At 45.9% G+C, this 20,294-nt stretch overlaps 2 protein-coding genes across 2 annotated transcripts in view; one reads left to right on the top strand and one right to left on the bottom strand.

The window, feature by feature from the left end:
* The window catches only part of DOCK2 (dedicator of cytokinesis 2), a 370,198-nt gene that overhangs the window by 163,942 nt on the left and 185,962 nt on the right, over nucleotides 1–20,294 (top strand). The gene's annotated exons all lie outside the window — the stretch shown is intronic.
* FAM196B (family with sequence similarity 196 member B) lies at nucleotides 310–16,480 on the bottom strand. Its single transcript, XM_011356688.1, has 3 exons — nucleotides 15,135–16,480; nucleotides 13,951–14,025; nucleotides 310–496 (listed from the first exon to the last, which is right to left on the bottom strand). Exons 1-3 carry the CDS (start codon nucleotides 16,478–16,480, stop codon nucleotides 310–312), a joined length of 1,608 nt encoding a protein of 535 aa, XP_011354990.1.

Genomic DNA, 20,294 nt, shown 5'->3' with positions numbered 1-20,294 from the left:
GGAAAGTACGAAGGGGGCCTTGCTCACGGAATCTAGACTCGCAAACCAGGATGTGGCCAGGTTGTGCATGACAGGCAACTAGGCAAGTGGTCACTCCATGGTCCATGAAGTCCTCAGCAGGCGGTGGCCAGCACTCAGGTGAAGCTGGTGGTCAGGCATCCAGCAACGGCTAACCTAGCCCCGAGTCTGCCCCATTCTGCAGATGGCGTGGCTCACAGGCTGGGGCCTCTGCAGAGAAGGCCTGCGTGCAGTGGCCTCCCCGCCTCGGGGAGGTGTGTAGGGAGGGCAGAGCAGATGGGCCCAGCAAGCTCAGATCCACCAGAAGCATTTCTTCTTCACCTTCTTGGTTTTCCTCCTCAAGTCCTGCTTCTCGGGAACCGGTGCTTCCGCTGGGGACTTGGGTGGGGGAGGTGGCTCCTCAGCTGGTTCCGCTTCTTCCAGACTCTGTAGAACTTCATGGAACCTGCCTTCCTGCTGTCGAAAATCATATTCTACACTGAAAAACACAGAGAATAAGGAAGGAAAGTAAATTCTAATCAGCACATACTGATATAGCATCACCAGTGTCCAACCGACATGGAAGAACATGGGCTTTGAAATCTAGTCCCAGAGCTTAAGTACCTGCAGGCTGTGGGACCTTGGGAAAATTCCGCTGCCTCTGTGAATCTCCAATTTCTCACTGACTGAATTGGTACCCATAATGCATTCCTCTCAGGGATGTTCCTAAGTTTAAATGAGGCATGTAATATAGCAGCCTTGTAGTAGGTGTTCAGTAAACATTGCTCCAGTGTGTCTCGCATTTGTTTAATGCTTCTAATTCTTAATTCCTTTTATATGTCATGCATGAAAACTGCCTCATTATGAGATTTAAATAATACAGAATATACAATAAAACTAACAACTCAGTTTTCTTACCTATAAAATGGACATAATATAAGCACCTATCTCAAAGGCTTTCTTTGGAATTAATTATGTATATCGATGAAATGAGAAGGTATAAATGAGGTACTCTGAGCAATGCCTGGCATATAGTGAGCCTTCCATCTGTGTTAGTTAGCTCCTGTTGTTTCTGTTACTGTTGTCACCGTTAACATTACTTTTGTTTTTCTATTTTATTTGTGTGTTTTGGAGTTATTAATGTACAGACTCCGTCGTATGGTCTGTACACTGGTCTGTGAGGTAAACAAGTCATCACACACCAGGGTTCCCAGAGGTCGAAACAGTCGGGGCCATGGGGTGCAGAAGCTCCGGCCTATGCAGTGGGTACTCACGCTCCCCGACCTCAGGGGCTTGGGAATCAGGCTGGCAGGCGCCAGGGACTGTCAGCTGCCTCATTCCTCTGGCTCAGCCTCCCCAGAGACCAGGGAGCGGGCCAGAGAAAACAGATCCCGCAGGCTGTGCGTGGGCTCCCTCTGCCCTCAGTTGTCCACTTTCCGCCCTAGGAGATTTACTTGTGGAGGTGTTCCCAGTGCTGCGACACTTGTCAGAAGACTATTAAGCTTTCGCTGTGTTTGTTACCTGGTGTCATACTAGAGCTCTCAGAAGGCCAGAGATGAGGAGCCAGTGTGGGCGTGTGGAAAGCGGAAGAAATGCAGAGTCACAAAAACAGTGCATTCTCCTTGCTTAGCAAGGAGGAAATGAAATGTTTCATATGGAAGACGAAAGACTCCACGTTGGTTCGTGATGTGGCATGACTGGCTAAAGCCTTTCTGACCAGCGAGGGCTGAAAGGAGCTATCTATCGTTAAAGGGACACTTGTCCTTGTCTACTGTCCCCATGTCACCCCCCAAAGACCCAGGATCAGACGAAGTGCTGCCAAAAAGACAAATCATCATTGTCACACATGACTAACGAAGCCCCCGAATGGTTTTTTGTGACTGGGAACTGAGATGGAAGAAGCTGAAGTGGCCGATGGGGTGTCTGCTTAGGGACATCAGGGAGGGGTGTCTGATTATTTTTCTTTCTATATTTTCGATAAGCTTCACACAGATTTTCTTCTCGGCTTACATCCTTTTATTTTGTTTCTCCTCGGTCCCCTCTATAGGGACTCTTGGCTGGGCAACCTGTGCCATCTATGCAACATAGACCGTGATTTTCAAAGCAAAGCTCCACATCTGATTAGTTGTGCCATCTTGGGGAAGTCATTTCTCATTTTTAAGCCACAGTGTCCTCTTCTGTAAAAGGAACATGTTACCTACTCATAGGATCTCAGTGAAGTTTAAACGAGATAATGCACATGCATCACTCAGAGCTAGGCACCAAGTAGTCAGCCAGTCATCCAGCAGTCATCTGTTGAGCATCTGCCATGTGCCAGGCCCTGGGCTAGGTGCTGGGGAAGGAGTGATAGACAGACACACAGACGTTCTCCCCGGCTCCCGGGTGCTGGCAGTCCAGTGGCTCTAGGTCCTCAGTAAATGCTAGCCAACATCAAGAGCTATTGGAGACCTTCTAGCCAAAGCCCAGGATATGCCAGGTCAGTAAGCAGAGGCATCCACAGACTCACACGCACTGAGGCTCCCCCTTATAGGACACACTACCCAATACTGCACCCCTATTCATCTCTCGGTCTAGGGTGGACTTCTGTCTGCCCTACCTACAACCTCAGTCTTCCCAGTGGAAACTTTAGGAGATGGATTTGGAGCCTGGGAAAGGGTTGTCTCCTGCAACCTCTGCACTGCTTCGAGGAAGAAATTTAACACAGTTAAGTTGCAAACTGATTATCACCCCACCTAGCACTAGTTCAGATAGAGAACATCTGCATTTACAGTTCTAGCTCCTGAAATGGCCTTGCCCTCTCTCTTGAGGCAGAAAAATAACCTTCATCCTAGAGCACCAGGTGGAGCCAAAGAAAGTAAGAACCCCCTGCTCATTCTAAGAATTTTCTTTGCTGTCTGGTGTAAGACATTCCCTCCCTCCCTCCGCCCACGCACCCATCCATTCATCCATCCTACTCTGGCCCTAACACTGTGCAGGGATACAAAAGTAAGACAGACAGACATAGATACCGCTCTTGTGGGTCTTACGTCCTAATGTGTGAAGCAGATTATTAAACAGTTGCTTTAAAAATATGCTTTGTGTCTATCTCAAATACTCCTACTTTTCAGCTTTTCATTCATACACCTCTGCATATAATATGAACACATAAACCAGCTTCCTTCTTCTCCTTATATGTGACATTTTTCTGACTTCATAATTCAAGCAAACAACAACAGACCACCTGAGTGTATCAAGACTTACAATAGTGTCCTAATACCAATAACAAAATAATAATGCTCTGGGTGAATCCAGAATGTGTACAGAGTTGGCAGGCTTGTAGAAAGAAAAACCAGGAGACAGAATGTAAACTCCGTGTCGCTGTCACAATTCAAAGTGCAGCACAATATAGAGGATATTGCAAGGGCTCTCAAGTGAAATACTCTTGGGTTTGAACCGAGGCTGCCCCACTTACTGGCTGGGTGACATTGGGCAAGTTGCTTCCCTTTCTGAGACTCGGATGAAAGTGGGGGTTATAAAGCTATGTCACTGGGTAGTTGCACAGACGGGACAATAACAACAGGTGAAATGTCCTCACGTAGGATATGGTCTCTGCCCACTCTGCTCTTCACTAAGTCTTTTGTCTTCCTATCTTAGTGACCGAAGCCTCACCTCCTCACTCATACCTTAAGCTCTTCAGTAATTGTATACTTTGCCAGCAACATCACTCTTCACCCCTCCCCTCCATGTACATTCAGGAAAGAATACATTCTATGTTTCTATGGAAACACCACAGGGTTCCATTATAATCACTGGGACATAGAGAGTTACCCCCACCCCTCTTGCAACTCCCCATACTGGTCTTGACAATTTAAAGGGGATTGAAAGTGACTTTCTTTTCAAGGCCAGGCAAATAGCATAGTATAGAGAAGTGTGTGCACTTTGGAAAGAAATTGATTAATGTTTTTTAGGCCAAAGCAATTTATTAACATAAAGGAAAATTGTCGCTTTCCTTCTTATTCTTCCATTTGACAAACTACTGTTTGGTTTGAGGGAGAGGAGAGGGCGTGTATTTTGTTTTGGTAGCAGCTGCCTTATGAGCTGGGGCGGGGGGGCAGTGCTCTCTCTCTCATCTCTTTTTCACCTTGAAGCTGGGTGGAGAAAAAGAGATAACCCACCGTAATCAGCAGCCTCTTAAAAAGAATAAATTGCCTACTTGGTGAGAATTCAAGGAGTAGGTTGTTTGTAGATTCTGGGGAACGGCCATCTGCCTTGTGTTTGGTGTCAAGGTGAAATACCAGTTACTTTTCTAACCTCCTCTCCCCTTCTCTCCTTCATCAGAGCCTCCTTGTCCCCCTCCCCCCGCCCCCTTATTATCTTCCGCCATCTGTATTCCATATGGATGAAGAGGAGGGCTGAGTGCTTACTCTGTAGAGCTTCGCCTCACAGTGGGGGCTAATTGTAGCCAAGAAATTGTTACGATATAGAATTTGGGCCTAGAACCATTGAGACAGTGTAGAACATTCAGTCTGTGAGGTTGTTCCTCTGAGGGTGCATGGAATACCTGACACCTGGTTCGGGGGTGCCCGGTTCATTGTCTAGGGAGCCCAAGAGCCCCCCAGCCGAGATGTCTGTGCATGGTACCACATTGCATTTAGAAAGCGAAAGTAAACCAGGGGTGGAAGAAAGGTTTCAGATTTCTTTCTTGAGGGCACCTCACTAATCTAGCTGACAGATCAATGCTCTAGCCATCATGTGAGGTGAAAGGCAGAAGGATATTTTGCTAGGTAATTGGAAGTGGTGGGAAGCTTAAGTCATGGATTGTCTGGGAGAAGAAAGAGTGAGAAGCAAAACGTAGATAAATACATTAGTACATAAGCAAACCACAGAGCCAGGTTCTGGATGCAGTATCTTGGCTGGGCAAACTGAAGTTGGGTGCACCAAAAAGAGATAAAAGTTTACATCAAAACAAATAAACAATAGAAACCTCTTACTTTTATATAGCACTTTCAAAGTGCAAACACTTCAGATCTGTGTTTTCATTTTATCCTCGCGATAGCCCAAGAAGATGGGAAGGTTGTTATTATCCCCATTTAGCTAACAAGTGAGTTGGCAAAGAGAAGTCGCACTATGAGTTATGATCAGAATCTAAGCCTGGTTCCCAGACTCGTAGTCCATCCTTTCTCCTACAGAGGGATCAAACATTTTGGCCCAGGGCCTGGCTGTCACCAGGGTCTTATTCTAAGAAAGAAATAACAAGACAGTACCTAGACCATGTTAAGTGAGAATACATGGTAATTTAAATGAATAATAATAACAATTAGAAAGAGGAGGGGGAGGGAGGGAGGAGGAAGAGGAGGAGGAGGAGAAGAAAGAGGACCGTGGCTCACAGAGTGAAGTCTGTATTGTAGACACGACACTACAGATTTAGCAGTTCTTACATATCTCATGTAATTCTCACAGCTCCACTAGAAAGATATGGTCTCCATTTCATAAAGGAGGAAACTGAGGCAAGGGCAGGTTAAATGTGCTTCCAAGGGCACACACCCGAAAGCGACGCGGGCGGGATTTGAACCCAGAGTGCCTGACTGCAAAGCCCATGCTCTAAGCTACGCTGTGCTGAAGGAACACGGTAGTCTTCACCTGTGTGAGATCCAGGCTGCCAGATGTGTGTGCAGTGGGGGTGCTGATGTGGTGGTGACCAAGGCCTGGGGCACCTAAATGATCCCACAGGCCCCTGTGGGATCAGACCCGACCTGAAGCTGGGCTGCATGCGCTGACCGGCCCACCCTGAAAGAGTGTTTTCAGACTATAGGGCCATTCAGACAGGCAGGCCACACACCTGGAGAAGACGGGCACCCTTTAGCAGTCAGCTCGGTCAAGGTGATATCAGGCTCAGCAATCTTAGAGACTAGGCAAGCTGCTGAGGTCTCCAGTGGGCCCTTTGCATTTCCTTCTCAGCACGTGGGTCTTGGTCTTTTATAAAGAGAAACAGTGACAAGCCACTGCCATAAACCATATGCTCCAAGCAGGCTGGCTGAGAAACAAATGATCTATGGCATCTCCCTGAAGAGGAGACATCTTCCAGATCCTGGACCCCTCTCTACCTCTTCATCTCTGTTGAGTGTTCAGTGACCCCTCTTGCCACAGGGCCCAGGTGCACCACAGATTTAGTGACCTCCTGCAACTTTCTTATTTAAAGGATCAGCTGTGAGAATAAATGGAATCAGCAAGGGCAGTTTGGTTCCTGACTACTAGGATAAATCATGTCACTTTGGAAAGTGTCTTTGGGAGAGAATCACAGTCCAGGAAAGTAGGACTTTTAGTTAGTTCATTTTTCCCCCAGCCTGGAAGGGATATTGTTCCTAAAACTTTCTCCTAATGACCAGTTTGCTTCTTATTTATAGGGTGTAATTTTAAGCTTCACAACTTGCACTCATTTCGAGTTGGCAAGTGCACCCCTTCTCCCAGGGCATCTGTCAGCTGACGACACCTAAGAGAATTGCACGTTCTCCTCTTGGCACATAAATAAGCAGGACCAAGCTGCAGAAATCTTCACTGCTGATCACTCTGTGGAAGAAATCTGCGCTCTGGCCTCTGTGGCTCTGTGTCGAGAAGGGCTTCACATTAAGTCCTCAAAAAGGGTAGGTCAGCCCAGAGAACTTTAGCACATATATTCGCTGATTATGCAAAGTCAAAGATAAGAAGGGAAGGGACAGGAAAAATCTCCTGAAAGCAGGACCTGTGTAAGCCCTGGCCCTGTTGGATCTTGGACAAGACACATAACCTTAGTGAGTCTCAGTTTTCTCACCTGTAAAATGGGGATCATAACCATACTCATATTTTAGCGTCGTCGGAGGTCTGAAATGAGATACTACATGCACGGTGTTTAGCAAAATGCCTGGCACAATGCCTGGTATGACAAATGGTAATGAACGTTACGTTAACTTGACAGAGAAATAAAGATTGGGTCATTCTGTGGTCGACCGTGGCCTCCGTGCCAGCAGCCGTTCGTTGTTATTCCTGTGAAACTCTCAGCTTGCTTGATTTTATATTTATGGCATGTTTCAGCCTCTTTAGTTATTAACGCATTAAAATAGGTTTCATTTTTATTGCAGATAAATTGCTGATGCTGTAAATCCTACTTCCTTCCCCTTAACACTCCAGAGACTAGAGGCAAATGTCTTGGGGATCAGTCTATAGGGGCTCAGAGAAATTTCCACATGCACCCCAGACTGTATGCCTGTTTCCTAAAGAGACAGCTTGAGCTATATTTGGTGACAGTTGTTTTGGGGAGGCTGGTTGGTATTACCATAATGTTCACTTTCTAGCATTTAAAACGAATGCTGCTCAGTCCATATTGTAGTGTGATGAGAAGTACAAATGCATCTGCGATTACTCGAAAGTACTTTTTAGTTATTTCAGTAGCTTTATAGTTATTTTTCACCACGGATTTCATTGCTGGCCAGAGAAAGGACTGTGACTGGAAGATCAGGCTTTCACAGTGTATCTGGCTCCATGCTGGGAGAGCATCATGGGCAGACCAAAGGAAAGTACTAAATAATTTAAGTTGGATCTAAACCCACAGGCCTGGCGCATATTACATTTCTAGTGAAATGCCCTTTTCTTGGTTAGGTAATAGCTTTAAGTGGCAGGCAAGGCCAAGACCTAGTGTTCAAAAAGCCTAACCATAGAAGGAAACCCAAGAAAGGCTTCCAGCACCACCAGCTGTGTGCCCCTGGGTGACTCATGCAGCTCTTCAGGAGGTGAAGGCCTGTCTTTTCTCCTGCAGGGCAAACGGCTCTAAAGCTTTGGCGTGTGCTCCACAGAGACCCCTTATGATACTTTCTGATGATCAAATCTGAGGGGTCAGCGCCAGGAACAGGGATGCTGGTTGCTGGGTACAAAGGGAGGCGCCTGCAGTAAATCTCCTTTAGAATATCCATAACTTCTCTGTCTGGTTCAAAAGCAGTTGTAACAATGGAGGACTCAATAATGATAAAAAAGAAGCCTATGGTCTGTGGAGTTTGAGGAAATGAGAGGACTCAGCATCCAGCCTCATGCGTATTACCTGGTTCAGGAGCATGGCGTGACCGCACCCCCTCCCTAAGAGGCCATGGTGCCGGGCAGCACTTTGCACACCCGCCCTGTCAGGTACCTGTAATTGATCCTCCAGGGGGCGGTTCCTAGCCTCTTGGCCTCACAGTAGCATTGGGCATTGACTGGTCTTAACCTTGTTGGAGGAGGAATGTCAGCAGGCATGCTCATCTCAGATGAGGCCCAAGGAGATGGAAGATGTGGGGAGAAGGAGAGTCATCCCGCGGTTGGTTCCAGGACACCCACGGATTCCAAAATCCATAGATGTTCAAGTCACCTGCACCCCCTAGTTAGGTCTGTATATCACTGTCCAACTCTACCATTGAAACCAATCAGAAAAGTAAGGCATCTTTCCAATGATTCATTTAAAACAAAAGTATTTCATTAGCAAGAACTTTCTATTCATGGACATGTAGGCTGGTTACAAAAGTTCCTAGTAAATCGCCCTTTCCTTTCAAGACCCTGATTTTACATATTTGAATGTTTCTCAAGCTTCATTGGGATCAGAATTTGCTGTAACTGCAAATTTCCGTCTTCCACCCCACCCTTCTGATTAAGCAGATTTCGGGAGTGATGCCCAGCAACCACTATTCACAGATATCCATGAGACTGTGATGCAGATGACCCAAGATCACACTTTGAAAACACTATTTTGGTCCTGCCTCTTAAATGCAAACTCTCAGGATGCCCTAGGCTAAGTAGAACTCAGCCATATCATATTCCGCTGAACCCTAACACCCCTCAAGTGAGTCTGGCTTCTGAGGGCAGCCTGCTGTGGAATCTGGCTAGCAGGCAGGTAGAACTGAATTCTGATCTTGTCATTGCTTCTTAATTAGTTCCAGAATAATTGCTCAAGAGACTCACTCTCTCAGCTTCAGCTGTCTGATCTGAATATTGTACAGATGCCTACCATGCAGGGTTTGGATGTTCTACCAAGAGAACCTGCAGACCTCATGCATTAATCACCTCTCCCAAAGAGGTCACTGGTGTAGTTCCAATGCCACAGAAGGGAGATGTTTTAGCATAGATGGAGTTTGTGGTTTTGTACAAATCAAGCTTTGCCTTTCCTACCATAGTGGGCGCAGCAGTACTGGGCAATAATGGATGAGCATGATCAACAAGGATCTCAGTGTCCTGTGAAATTGCAACAAGCTTTCTGAGTCATTGAAGGAAGATTTGATTAGGTTTGTCTCATTGAGAGTATGTAACATTCCATGTATTTGAAAACTGACAGCTAATGTCCTACATTCAGTCATTTGTTTGATTCAGTTCAAAAGGATGTACTGTGGACCTGGTACATAGAAGCCCTCCTTCCCTAATAAGAACATTTGATTAACTAAGACCCTCTATTTCCCCACCCAACGGTAGGGGCACACACAGGTGGTAACAATGGTGTTCCTTTTGGCCAGTCTAAATAACTGTCTCTAGCCCACCACTGCTTTTTATTCCTCCCCGAGTCAGTATTGCCATTCCCTTCTTTGCCAACAATTTATCGAGCACCGACTGTGTATTAGACACTGGCCCATGACTTTGAGATACTAGCCATTTGCTGATGGAAAGAAACCCATAAATACTGCGATACAATGCAGTAGGGTAAATGGCATAGCAGAGGGAAGCACATACCCTGGTAGTCCTTCTCGGGAAGCAGGATAAAGTTATCCAGAGATTTTACCTGGATTTTAAACTGAGAGACTAGGAGATGTTCAGACAAAGCAAAGGCGTTACAGGAAGTGAGAGAACTTAGGCAAAGGCACCAAGGTGTGATAGAACACATGGTGTTTGAAGCCAGTCGAGTAGCTGGAGAGAAATAGAGGAGATGCAGCAGGTAAGAAATTTAGCAGCATTTTTAAAGAGGCTTGAAAAATTAGCAAAAGGAAATAATAGCAACCAGGACAAGATCATTGAGCAGGGAGAGTGACATAGTCCGATTCTACTTTTCAGATAATTTAGCAATCCATGTGGAAGATTACTTGAGATGGTGCCAAAGGGACCTATGGTGAAAAAGACTGGTTAGAGTTCAGGCAACAAATGATGAGGGCCTTTACTGACCAGAGACAGAGGGGATGGAGCGAAGGGGCTGGATTTAGCAGGTGGAATTGGTAACCAATTTGCTGTGTGTTGTGAAGAAGAGTGAGGTTATGGGAACTATAGTTTTTTTTATGGAGTCATGGTTAATTGTACTGAACAAAATAAGAAATAGAGGAAGAGAATTAATTTTGTGGGGGAAAATAAAGAGTGTGTTTGGTATCAGGTGAATCTGATGTGCCTTTGATATATTAAGTTGGAAATATCTGTAGTTAGTTTATATATCCCTATAGTTAGGAGAGAGAGAAAGATGGAGGAGTGGGGAGGGAGGGAAGAGAGAGAGAAAGAGGGAAAGGGAGACAGAGAGAGACAAAACATGCTGACAAAAGAGGTGGTAGGGGAAGAAGGTGGTGTCATAAGAAAGATTTCCTCTTCTCCTCCTTTAAAACACTTGAGGCATTTTACGGCTTAAAGCAAGCAGATTTTTCCTGGGAGCTACGTCCAGAAAATAAATGCATGATCAGGATAGTCAAAGCCTTCCAAAGAGGCTCAGTGATCATTTTTAGAGTGCACCTAAAGCACAGGGAGATCTGGCTGGAGGAACAGAGAGGGGAGCGAGGAAGGGAGGAAGGATGTGGCTCGGAGAGGCCTGGTGCCTTTGAAAGAGGAAAAGGAACTGACTCCTTAGGGCATCTTTTCTCAAACTTCAATAATCCATCCACCCACCACCGTTATGTTTTTTTGTTTTTTGCGTTTTGTTTTGTTTTGTTTTACTTAATTGGTTTATTTGTTTATTTATTTTTGCTCTCTAAATTAATTTCCTTTTTAAACTTAAAAACATTTATGCAAAATAGGCAATATCGCTTTTGAAAATGGAGACCTGCATGATTTACAATGAATATTTAGGGGGACTAATTTGAAAAGTTAAAAGCTTCAATAAACATCTTAAAATGATTACATTCTGGCTAGATACTGTTGCTTGCCTATGGCTGTGAACATGAGTCCTGCTCTCTCTTGGCAAAGAAGGGTGATAAATAAGCATTAGAAAGGTTTTGAAGACATTCTAGCACAAATCCTGATTTCCCCCTCTAGGCAATCACAAGGATTGAAATAAATTTGGAAAGAGAACAACTTTCTCACTAAGTAATTCATGTTATTTAATTTTGGGTGCCACAGGTGGCAGTCACCCAACTCTTTGAGAAAAATGTCCTAGAATTAATGCTAAGGAGAGATGAGGAGTCTGCTGGAATCATCTTGAGGCAAAGAGCCAATTCCCGCCCCCTTCCCTTGGAGCCTGCAGCGGTCAGAACTTACAGGAGCCCATTCTCCCTGGTGTAAGGAATACTCTGGAAGAGGAGAGCCATGCGTGGATGGAATCCTTAGGCATCTGTGTTGGTGCTGTGCTTCCTGATGAGATGGGATCTATGGAAGGGCTCCATGGTAAGGAGAAAGCCCAGGAGGCTTACGGGGTGGTGGCCAGAAGGCTCCTCTTGGAGCAGAGAGAACGAGTTGGACAGAACGGATGACCCCGCATGTGTTGATAGAAGCAAGTAGTAGTAGCCATAGCCTTTGGCTGACTGAGCCACTTAGAAAACCTTATGTGCTGCTAACTTAGCAGCAACATCTCCAGAGAAGAAGACCCGGCAGGCAGTTCAACATGCGCCCGTGCGCTTTATGGACAGTGACGTGCGCTGGGCCCATCCGTCATCAGGGAGAGAGACCTCAGCTTAACAAGGCCTGAGGATGAACATTTCACATCACTTATTCATTGGTTTGTAGATCTGACTTTTCAGGACACAACATAGAGTTTGAAGTCATTTGAAATGTTAAAAAAAAAATGACACATCTCATCTTCCCACTGTTACTATGATGGGATGTTTTTCTGATCTCTTTGCTTTCATCAAATTAATTGCCTGTTCCTTTGCAATGGCTTAGATACAAGGATATAGATACTGTCTGGAGGAACAGTTTGGCTTTGAATGGTAATGTGTAATCAGCATGCAATGGCTGTTCTTGGAAAACTGGAAAGAGATGTATGCATGAGCCTTACTAACCCATCCAGGGGTGTAACTTAATTTAGAATGTTTGCTTGGGATGTTTAAAGTAGGTACTAGAAAAATGCCAACAGTCTCGGACTTGTTGGAAGGTCATAGCTTAGCCAAATATTGCCACTTTTAATTCAACACAGAACATCAGAATGTCAGAACTGCAAAGGACCATGGGGACCATCTAATTAAAGGACCTCATTTTTCAGAGGAGGAAACTCAGAGGCCAGAAGTGATTCGCCCAGGGCCAGGCCATGAAACTCACAGTAGACCGAGAAATAATCGCTTGTCCTTTTCATTTGCATAAGCTAAATAAAAAGTCATCTTAAGTTAATAGAAAATACATCATCTGGCTGATGAAGAAAAGAGACTATCCAAAATGTAAAAGGAGGTTAGTTAAAAATAATTCTTGTTTGTGATGAATAGTTTTTGTATTCCCTATCTGTCTAGACATTTAATAATTTTTGTCCTCCTAGTGCTTAGAAAATTTGCTTAAGATAGGAAATATTAAAAAAAAGGAGCAGAAAAGGTAGCGATTGATGAGACAGAGACTGCCTCCTCACACTTTCCAATGTCACGAGCCTTTTCCAGGGGATTTTTTTTTTTTTTTAGGAGCTATTTTACACTTAGATAAAGGGCATTTTCTGTGCTTGGTCCTGGGCTTCTGCCATTTGGTGAAAACATTGGTTCTGTGGCTCCTAAGGGCAAGGAACCAACAGTTCAATGAGAAAATGGCCGAGGCTCTGCCTGAGGGTCGGGGCCTCCCACCTTCAGGTCTCCGCCCCCTTAGGGTGAGACCTCAGGGTTCTGCAGCCCAGAAAGAAAACTGTTAGAAGAAGACACAGGCAACCCAACTGGGTTGCTTTTCTCACCTGAGAGAGAACCTAACAGAGAAAGCAAAACCATACACTGTCAAAATCAGATGCCATCAACAGAAATGACTGCTTCTGACCGCTTTTCCACCAGGCCACTGAAATGGGCGTCCCGCTAAGGGCATCGATCTTTCTAGCAATAACAGTAATAAGCCCTTGGATTTGTACAAAGGTTTACAGTGACAAAAAGCGCTCACATATATTTCTCATTTACTCCTCGTGGCAACTCCATATAGGGATAATCATCCCCACTCTACGCAGGAGAAAACCGAGCCGCAGGCAAGTTAGCAGACATCTGAATGGGATTCTGACTCTTAGTTCAGTGCTCTCACCACTTTATGATGTTTTCCTTCTATTACTTATAAAAATCCACCTTATTGCAGCAGCCTTACCCCCTGCTGGAAGGAAACGATGTACTTAGAAATGAACACAAAGTGCTTAGCCTGTTTCTTGACACATAGTAAATGCTTGCCATCTGATAACTACTGTTGAGGAAGAGGCACTGTGGTGGAATAATCTCCATCACAGCGTTTGGAATCCAAAAGATCTAGATTTCAGTCCTGAGCCTGGCCCCTTCTGCACTCTGAAAATGCTTTCTGTGAGCTGGGCCAAATGTCTCGACTTCCTTGGGGACATTAACACCTACCTCATAAGACAGAATTTTGAAATGTGATGCATATGTGCATGCAGAGCTTTGTAAGGTGTCTATACTTAGTGTTCAGTAAGTGTAGGGATCATTATAGACCTTATTGCAAGGAGGAAAGCAATGCCTGTCTTAGTAGAACCATTTCACAGTTAAGCACCTTGATTTTTAAGTCTCTGGTATTCAAAGGCTTCCTGTCTTTGCTTCCTCCTTGACTTTCTGCACCTAAGAGAATTTATGAGAGTGTTCTGTGGACCCCACAGCTTCCATGCCGGTCTTTGTTGTGGTCAGGTACCTGTATATGATGCATGCCGTGTTCTGGCAGGTACTGCAATTGTTGAGATCTTGGCCAGTTCGATAAAAGTTGCGCCTGCAAGATAGAGCATTTGCTGGGTAAGTCTATGGGCAAAAGTCCCGTGGGATGCACGCAATTCTAACGACCCTTTCCTGCAGCCCAACATTGTCCCTCTCATCGGGAGCAAGGCTCTTAATTTGCATGACCATTACAAATAAGGAAACAGGAACCCCATAATAATAGGACCTCATCTTTAGAGAGCTTTAGAAATGTTTAAGCACTTAAAAATCTGAGATTTTTTCATGCTGACAACAATCCTGTGAAATAAGTCAGTTATTCTTAATCCCTTGTATAGAGGGGAAACAGAGTAGAAGGGAGGTTATTAAAACTCCTGACCTCTGAATTCAGTACATTTCTCTCTGTACCCATCACAGAGCTTCTCTCTTATAAGATGATGATGATTCTGATGTATATCAGCAAGTGTCACTTGATTACTTCTGTCTCCTACTTTTCTGTTGATTCGCTTTCATCATTCCTTCTTCTCAGTCTTTAGGGAGCACATTTTTCTAGAGATGAACATTGCACACCTAAATAAATAACTGCCTTTCCCTCCCCAGACTGGTGCTGAGTCACCCAGGAAAGCATTTTATCTTTGCAGAATTGTGATTTCATTTCAGTTTCTACTTAGTTGGTCAGTGATGGACTGGCCCATGCCATGAAAGTGGTCAGTGGAGGGGAAGGTCACCAGTAAGCTTGGTGGCCACCTTGAGTCCTTTGTGAAAAACACACAGATAACCAAAATACTGTGCAAATACTGTGACTTGCTTCAAGGATGGGGTGTGGGAAGTACCTGCATGCTATCATTTTCCCCCATCATTTTTTAGCTGGGCCCCCATCTTAATAAAAAGCATTTTCACCCCGCTACTTCATATGTCCCCTTTCTCCAGTCTCTTAATATTTGGAAACAAAGACGAATAGCCGTGGAAAGCCACCCAAGCTTAGGACTGAATGGAGCCTAATCGGAAGAGAGGGGAGGCCATTGCCTATGATGGGGAAACGACCAAACCTCAAACACTTTGGAGACATTTTACTAATGAAAACCAATGCTCTCTCTCTGCCCCGTTCTGGCAAATGACTTAATCCAGTAGTTTTCAATATAAAAAAAAAAAAAAAATTCACCTTACCCTTCCGTGAGAGCCCGAGCTTTCTCCAAGTCTTGAATGACATTCAAAAGGACTTTAATTTTCTCTTGATTCGAGTGCAGAGATTCTTCCACCGATTGCAGTCGGCCTTGGAGGTCGCAGAGTTCGCCCCTTGCCAGGTGAATTTGATTGATCCCGCTGATCTCCCTGTGGCTCTGAAATCTAGTCTCTCTCGTTGGAAGAAAGGATGGCAGGTGATCATTTCCTGGGCAATTTCGAAACTCCGGGGTGTCCGACTGCGTGGGGTTCTTTGCCGTCTGCTCCTTACACTCAGGGACAGATTCTGATGAGTTGTTAGGTTTGGGTGCCAGCAGATCCTGGTGACTGTTACTCGAGGAAGAACAGTCTGAAGCCCCTCCTGGGTGGGCGGGCTGGCTGCCAGAGCCTGGTGAGGGGGAGTCGTGAGTCCGTGGAGCTGAGGGAACACACATTTCCTTTGACCAAGATGACAGGGGGCCAAAGCCTTTGTCATCAGAGTTGTCTTTGGGCAAAAGCAGTTCGGTGTTAAGTGTCCCCGTGCCTGGCATGTGGTTGGCACCGCTGGTGGCATTTACACGGGAGGCGGGGCTTTCTGCATCCGATGGCGGCGCTCTTCCCCCGTCTCCTGGACACATGTCAGCCAGAGGGTGGAGGGAGTTGCTTATCTCTGCAGACCTGTCTTGGCTGGAAGTGGGCTCTGCAGCTGCCCAGGTGGGACTGTGGTAAATGTCCTCCGGGACCTGAATGGCAGCTGTTGCTTTCTCTGAGGCTCTCCAGGTCCCTGCTTCCAGGCGTATGCTAACAGGCCCGTTGCTCTGCACCTTGGACATTCTAGGGAGGAACGGGTGGGACACCTGGACCCTTCGAGGCCCATCTTCAAGATGCTGAGCCAGCCTTAAGTAGGCAAGGTCAGAAGACACAATGTCCTGTTCAGAGAGGTTGCCATTGACCTGGATGGCACTTTGGGATGCGGTTGGCATTTCCACCAGTGACTTGCTGGCTGTGAGTCTCTTCCTTTTGAAAACCGGGAAATGCTTCCTGAGACTGGGGGAGGTTTGGATCCCGATGTTTTGAAAGCCCCCTGCCTTCTGGGCCCTGGGGAAGGAGAGCGAGTAGGTGGGGAGATGATGGTGCCGGGATGCTTGAGTCTTGCCCATCACAGTCGGGTCTTCAGAAGTGTGGACATCCGCCTCAGCTAGGCCAGGCGGAGTCTTACTGGTCCCATCTTCCTTGAATCGCACCTGCTGAGATTTGCTCCTGCGGTGGTGTGGTTGCTTCACAAACTCCACAGACTCTAGACTGTTACGCTTTAGAAGCACAGGACGCACTTTCATATTTTGCTGGGCCATTGAGCCTCAGTTGAAAGGATTGGGACCCTGCACTTCTCCCGGGCACATATCCTTAGGTCTTTGGAGCAGCATCTGATGATGGCATCTCAGACTTGGAGGTCCGCCAGCCCAGATGGAGTGGCCCTTTCCTCTGAGTCTGAGAAGCTGTGTTGGCCATTCCTAGCCTGCAGATTCTAGTTGCGAGCTATCTGGAAGGCTTCCCTTGCACTTAAAATATTATTTCATTGCGGTGATAATTGCCACTTAGATAAACAATGAGTTAGGCTAATTATTAAACCTCCTATCTACCAAGAGAGCTGGTAAGCTGTTTATCAAGGGAGGCTGGCAGGCAGTTCTGATCCTGGAAAACGCTTGCTGTCTTGAACAAAAAGACAACAAAAGTACCATTTAGAGGATAGCGTCAGACTCCCGATGCGTAAATTCCAAAAGAAACCTGCTACTTCTGGAACTGATGGCTTCCTTTACCGGAGCATCGATTTCCAGTGTGAAAAACTACAGGAAACTTAAACACGTCTTCTTTCCATAGCACGTAAACCAGCAGAGAAATCAATGACCTGGGGGTTGGCTTCTTTGATAATACATGATGCCCCTAAGAGAATGTCCCCATTTCTGTCAATGGCAGGTCCCTCCCTCGGTGACATTGTTTTCTTTCACGCTCTGCCCCTCTTCTTCAGTGAGGGAAACTTATCTTCCTAAATAGACTCACAAAACCCAGTGAGGCGTGGCCAGGATGAGGCTGAGGCATCTGAAGGCATGCAGAGGGCAGAGTCCCTGTGGTGGTTCACATGTGGGCACAGTGATCCATGAGTGCAGCCTCTGGGAATCTAAGCTGAGAATGGCTGGCACTTGTCCCTGGGACTCAGGGTCTGAGACCTGGCCATCTTTGCCGGCAGGCAAGAATAGTCTGAAAGGGAAGAGACAACAGTGACAGCTGAAAATGCAGTTCCCGAGAACCTGCGTTTCTCTCCAAATTCCAGCCTCCCAGCCGGGTGCTTCTGAGTGGGTGGTCTGGGAGTAAGTCCACCACACTGCCCTTCTTTCTGTCCCCCTAGTAAGCCAGCCATCTCATGGCTTCAGGGCCTCGGAACTAAATGCCTGTCCGACTGATTCGTTTTCTCCTCCTACTCCAGGCATCACCTAGCCCGCTCCTATTCACCTGCGAAGTGCCAGCTTAAATGTCACTTCCTCAGGAAAGCTTTCCAATGACTCCTCCCTCACGTAAACTCCAGTGCCAGACCACGTCAGGACCCCGTTCTACCTTCTCGTCACGTCCCTCATAACACCGATTGCAGCTGTCCTTAAATAAGCATGTGTGTGTGTATTTATTTAGCGTGCATTTCTCCCACTGCCCTGTAAGCTCTAGGGAGGCAGGGGCCAGAGCCAACTTATTCTCCTCTTGGCTGCTCTCAGCCCCGTTTGGGCTCCCTGTGGGTGCTTAACGAGCATTTGCTGAAAGAGTAGATGGCTGAATGAAGGTCTTTAGGAAGCGAAGGAGAGCCTGGTCGTGGGGGTTCCTGGGGTGTCCTGCCAAGGCAACAGGGTGGTGAATTCTCTCTGCTACGACTTTACTCTGAGGACAAGACTTTCCCTAACATCTTCATTTTTAATTGCTTTCCAGGAGATAAATGTGCATACAATTCTCTGTAGAAAGTATACCTTGTAATAAAACAGTTACCATTTATTGAACATTTATTTTTACTGTGCTGAGGGCTGTACAGGCATTAATCATAACAACTCTCATTTACTGAGTACTCGCTAATGTGCCAGGCGCTGTTCTAAGCACTGTCCAAGCTGGAACTCATTCATTCCCTACTCTGTCGTGGTGGATACTATCATTATCTCTATTGTCAGTTGAAGAAGCTGAGGCCCGGAAAGGTTAAGTAACTTGCCCAAGGACACGCAGCTAGTGACAGAGTCAGGTTCTGAACTTAACCATTCTGGCACCACAGCCTGTGCTCTTAACCTCTACACTCCACTGCCTTTCCAATATTGCATGATCTCATCGATCCTTACAACGGACCTATGAGATACCGAGATTCCTATTGACCGATGAGGAAACTGAGGCTCAGAGAGGGTACGTACTCAATGGAGGAGCTGAGATGTGAACCCAGGTGTCTATGATTCCAGAGTCTGGGTTCTTAGCTTTGAGCTTATAACTTAGTCCCCTTGGGATCTGCCCTGTGTGCAGACAGGTGCCATAAGTGATTTGAGAACAGTTTGAAGATCTCCGCAGGTCTAGAGAGATGCAGGGGACTAACCCCTGGCCTTGACATGGCAAAGTGAACCTGTTTGCCACAAGTCCAAGGGATCATACTGGGATGAGCAAGTTCGAAGCCTGTCTAGGTTGACCAAAGTATTTTAGAAGAAATCAAAAGTGATAAAATAGACTACATTCTGTCTGTGGTGCCCAGCTTATCATGAAGGTTGAAACCTCTGACTTCTATAAGCATGGGTGCTTTGCTCCCCAAACATTCTCCATGCTGCTCTTTTGGGGTACCCATTTTGTGGGTGAAACGTATGCCTTTTTTTTCTCAGTCTTATTCTTTCTCCGGGAATTACTAGATAATGTCCATGGCAGTTTCAGCTTTCTTTGCTCCCAGCTCCCTTGAGAGGGACCAACTAACCCAGTGGGGTGGGACATTGAGTGACAGGTCCTGAAAGAGAATAGGATTCGTCTATAATGTGAATGAGTTGTCAACTTGTCACGAGGCCCTGAAAGTACACTCACATTGTGAGTGTACCTTAAACCTGGGTTCAAACCCTTGTCCCTTAACTGGCTGAAAGGTTTTGGACAATACTTATCCTCTCTGAGCCTCAGGTTTTTCATCTGTGAAATGTGGTGACACATAACGAAGACACTGACAGACAAATGGGTCTGATGGGAGAAGTCAGTGAGACAGTGTGTGCAAAGCTCTCGGCCCAGAGCTCAGCACATAGCAGGTGATCGCATGCGTTTGCCGCCCCTGTTCGTACTGTCGCCATCGCCTGCAGCGTGGTTTCCCTGTCGTGAAAGTCAGAGTGTGTGGAGAGCACTCCCTGCAGTTTTTCCAGAGCTGGTTGGGCCACTCTCGGGTCAGGGAATGGGCAGAGTTTGGGGCAACCACCTCACACGTGCCTCATCTGCATGAAAAGCAAGGCTGGCCTCTGGGAGCTGCATCATCCCATAACTCTCTGAGGAGATGTTCCTGCTGGCGATGGGTTCCCTGGTCCCTCTGCACGATAATCTCAAACAATCTCACTGTTGAAGTCAGTTTCTTTTTTCAGTGACTGCACACAATTTTTTAGGTCAGGAAGAGTATAGTAGTCCCTCCCGTCATCCATACCATGACTAAGTCCTCTCTGCCTCCTCCTCTTCAAGTAACAAGTGAGCCCGCCTGGATACCTACAGTGATAGGGAGCTCACTACCTATTTTTAGTCAATAATAATTAATTTGTAATAGTAGCAAATATCGAGTAGCAAGTATTGAAAACTTACTATCACCAAGTACCGCGTTAGCCCTGGGCATTAATCCTTAGGATGGCATTTAGTATGCGATCCCCATTTCAGAGGGAGCAATTAAGACTTGTGAGGTAGAGTCACATGCCTGAAGCTACACTATACATGCTCTTCACTCTCTTGCTGCGGAGCCTAGATATTCACATATCTGTTTTTGCGGATTTCTTTGCCTAATTGTCTTCTACTTTCTCCCTCTCCTTAACTGTTCATTAATGCTTCATTCCGGGAAAGTTAGGTTGTTTCTGGTAATATCTGGTATTACTAATAATTCTGTAAGTAACATTTTTTGGTGAACCTTGGAACACTTTTGTGAACCTT

Source organism: Pteropus vampyrus, unplaced genomic scaffold (genome assembly GCF_000151845.1).
Source record: "Pteropus vampyrus isolate Shadow unplaced genomic scaffold, Pvam_2.0 Scaffold30, whole genome shotgun sequence".
Taxonomy (NCBI): Eukaryota; Metazoa; Chordata; class Mammalia; order Chiroptera; family Pteropodidae; genus Pteropus; species Pteropus vampyrus.
The sequence above is the reverse complement of the archived record's forward strand: the minus strand, read 5'-3'. Positions and strand labels throughout refer to the sequence as shown.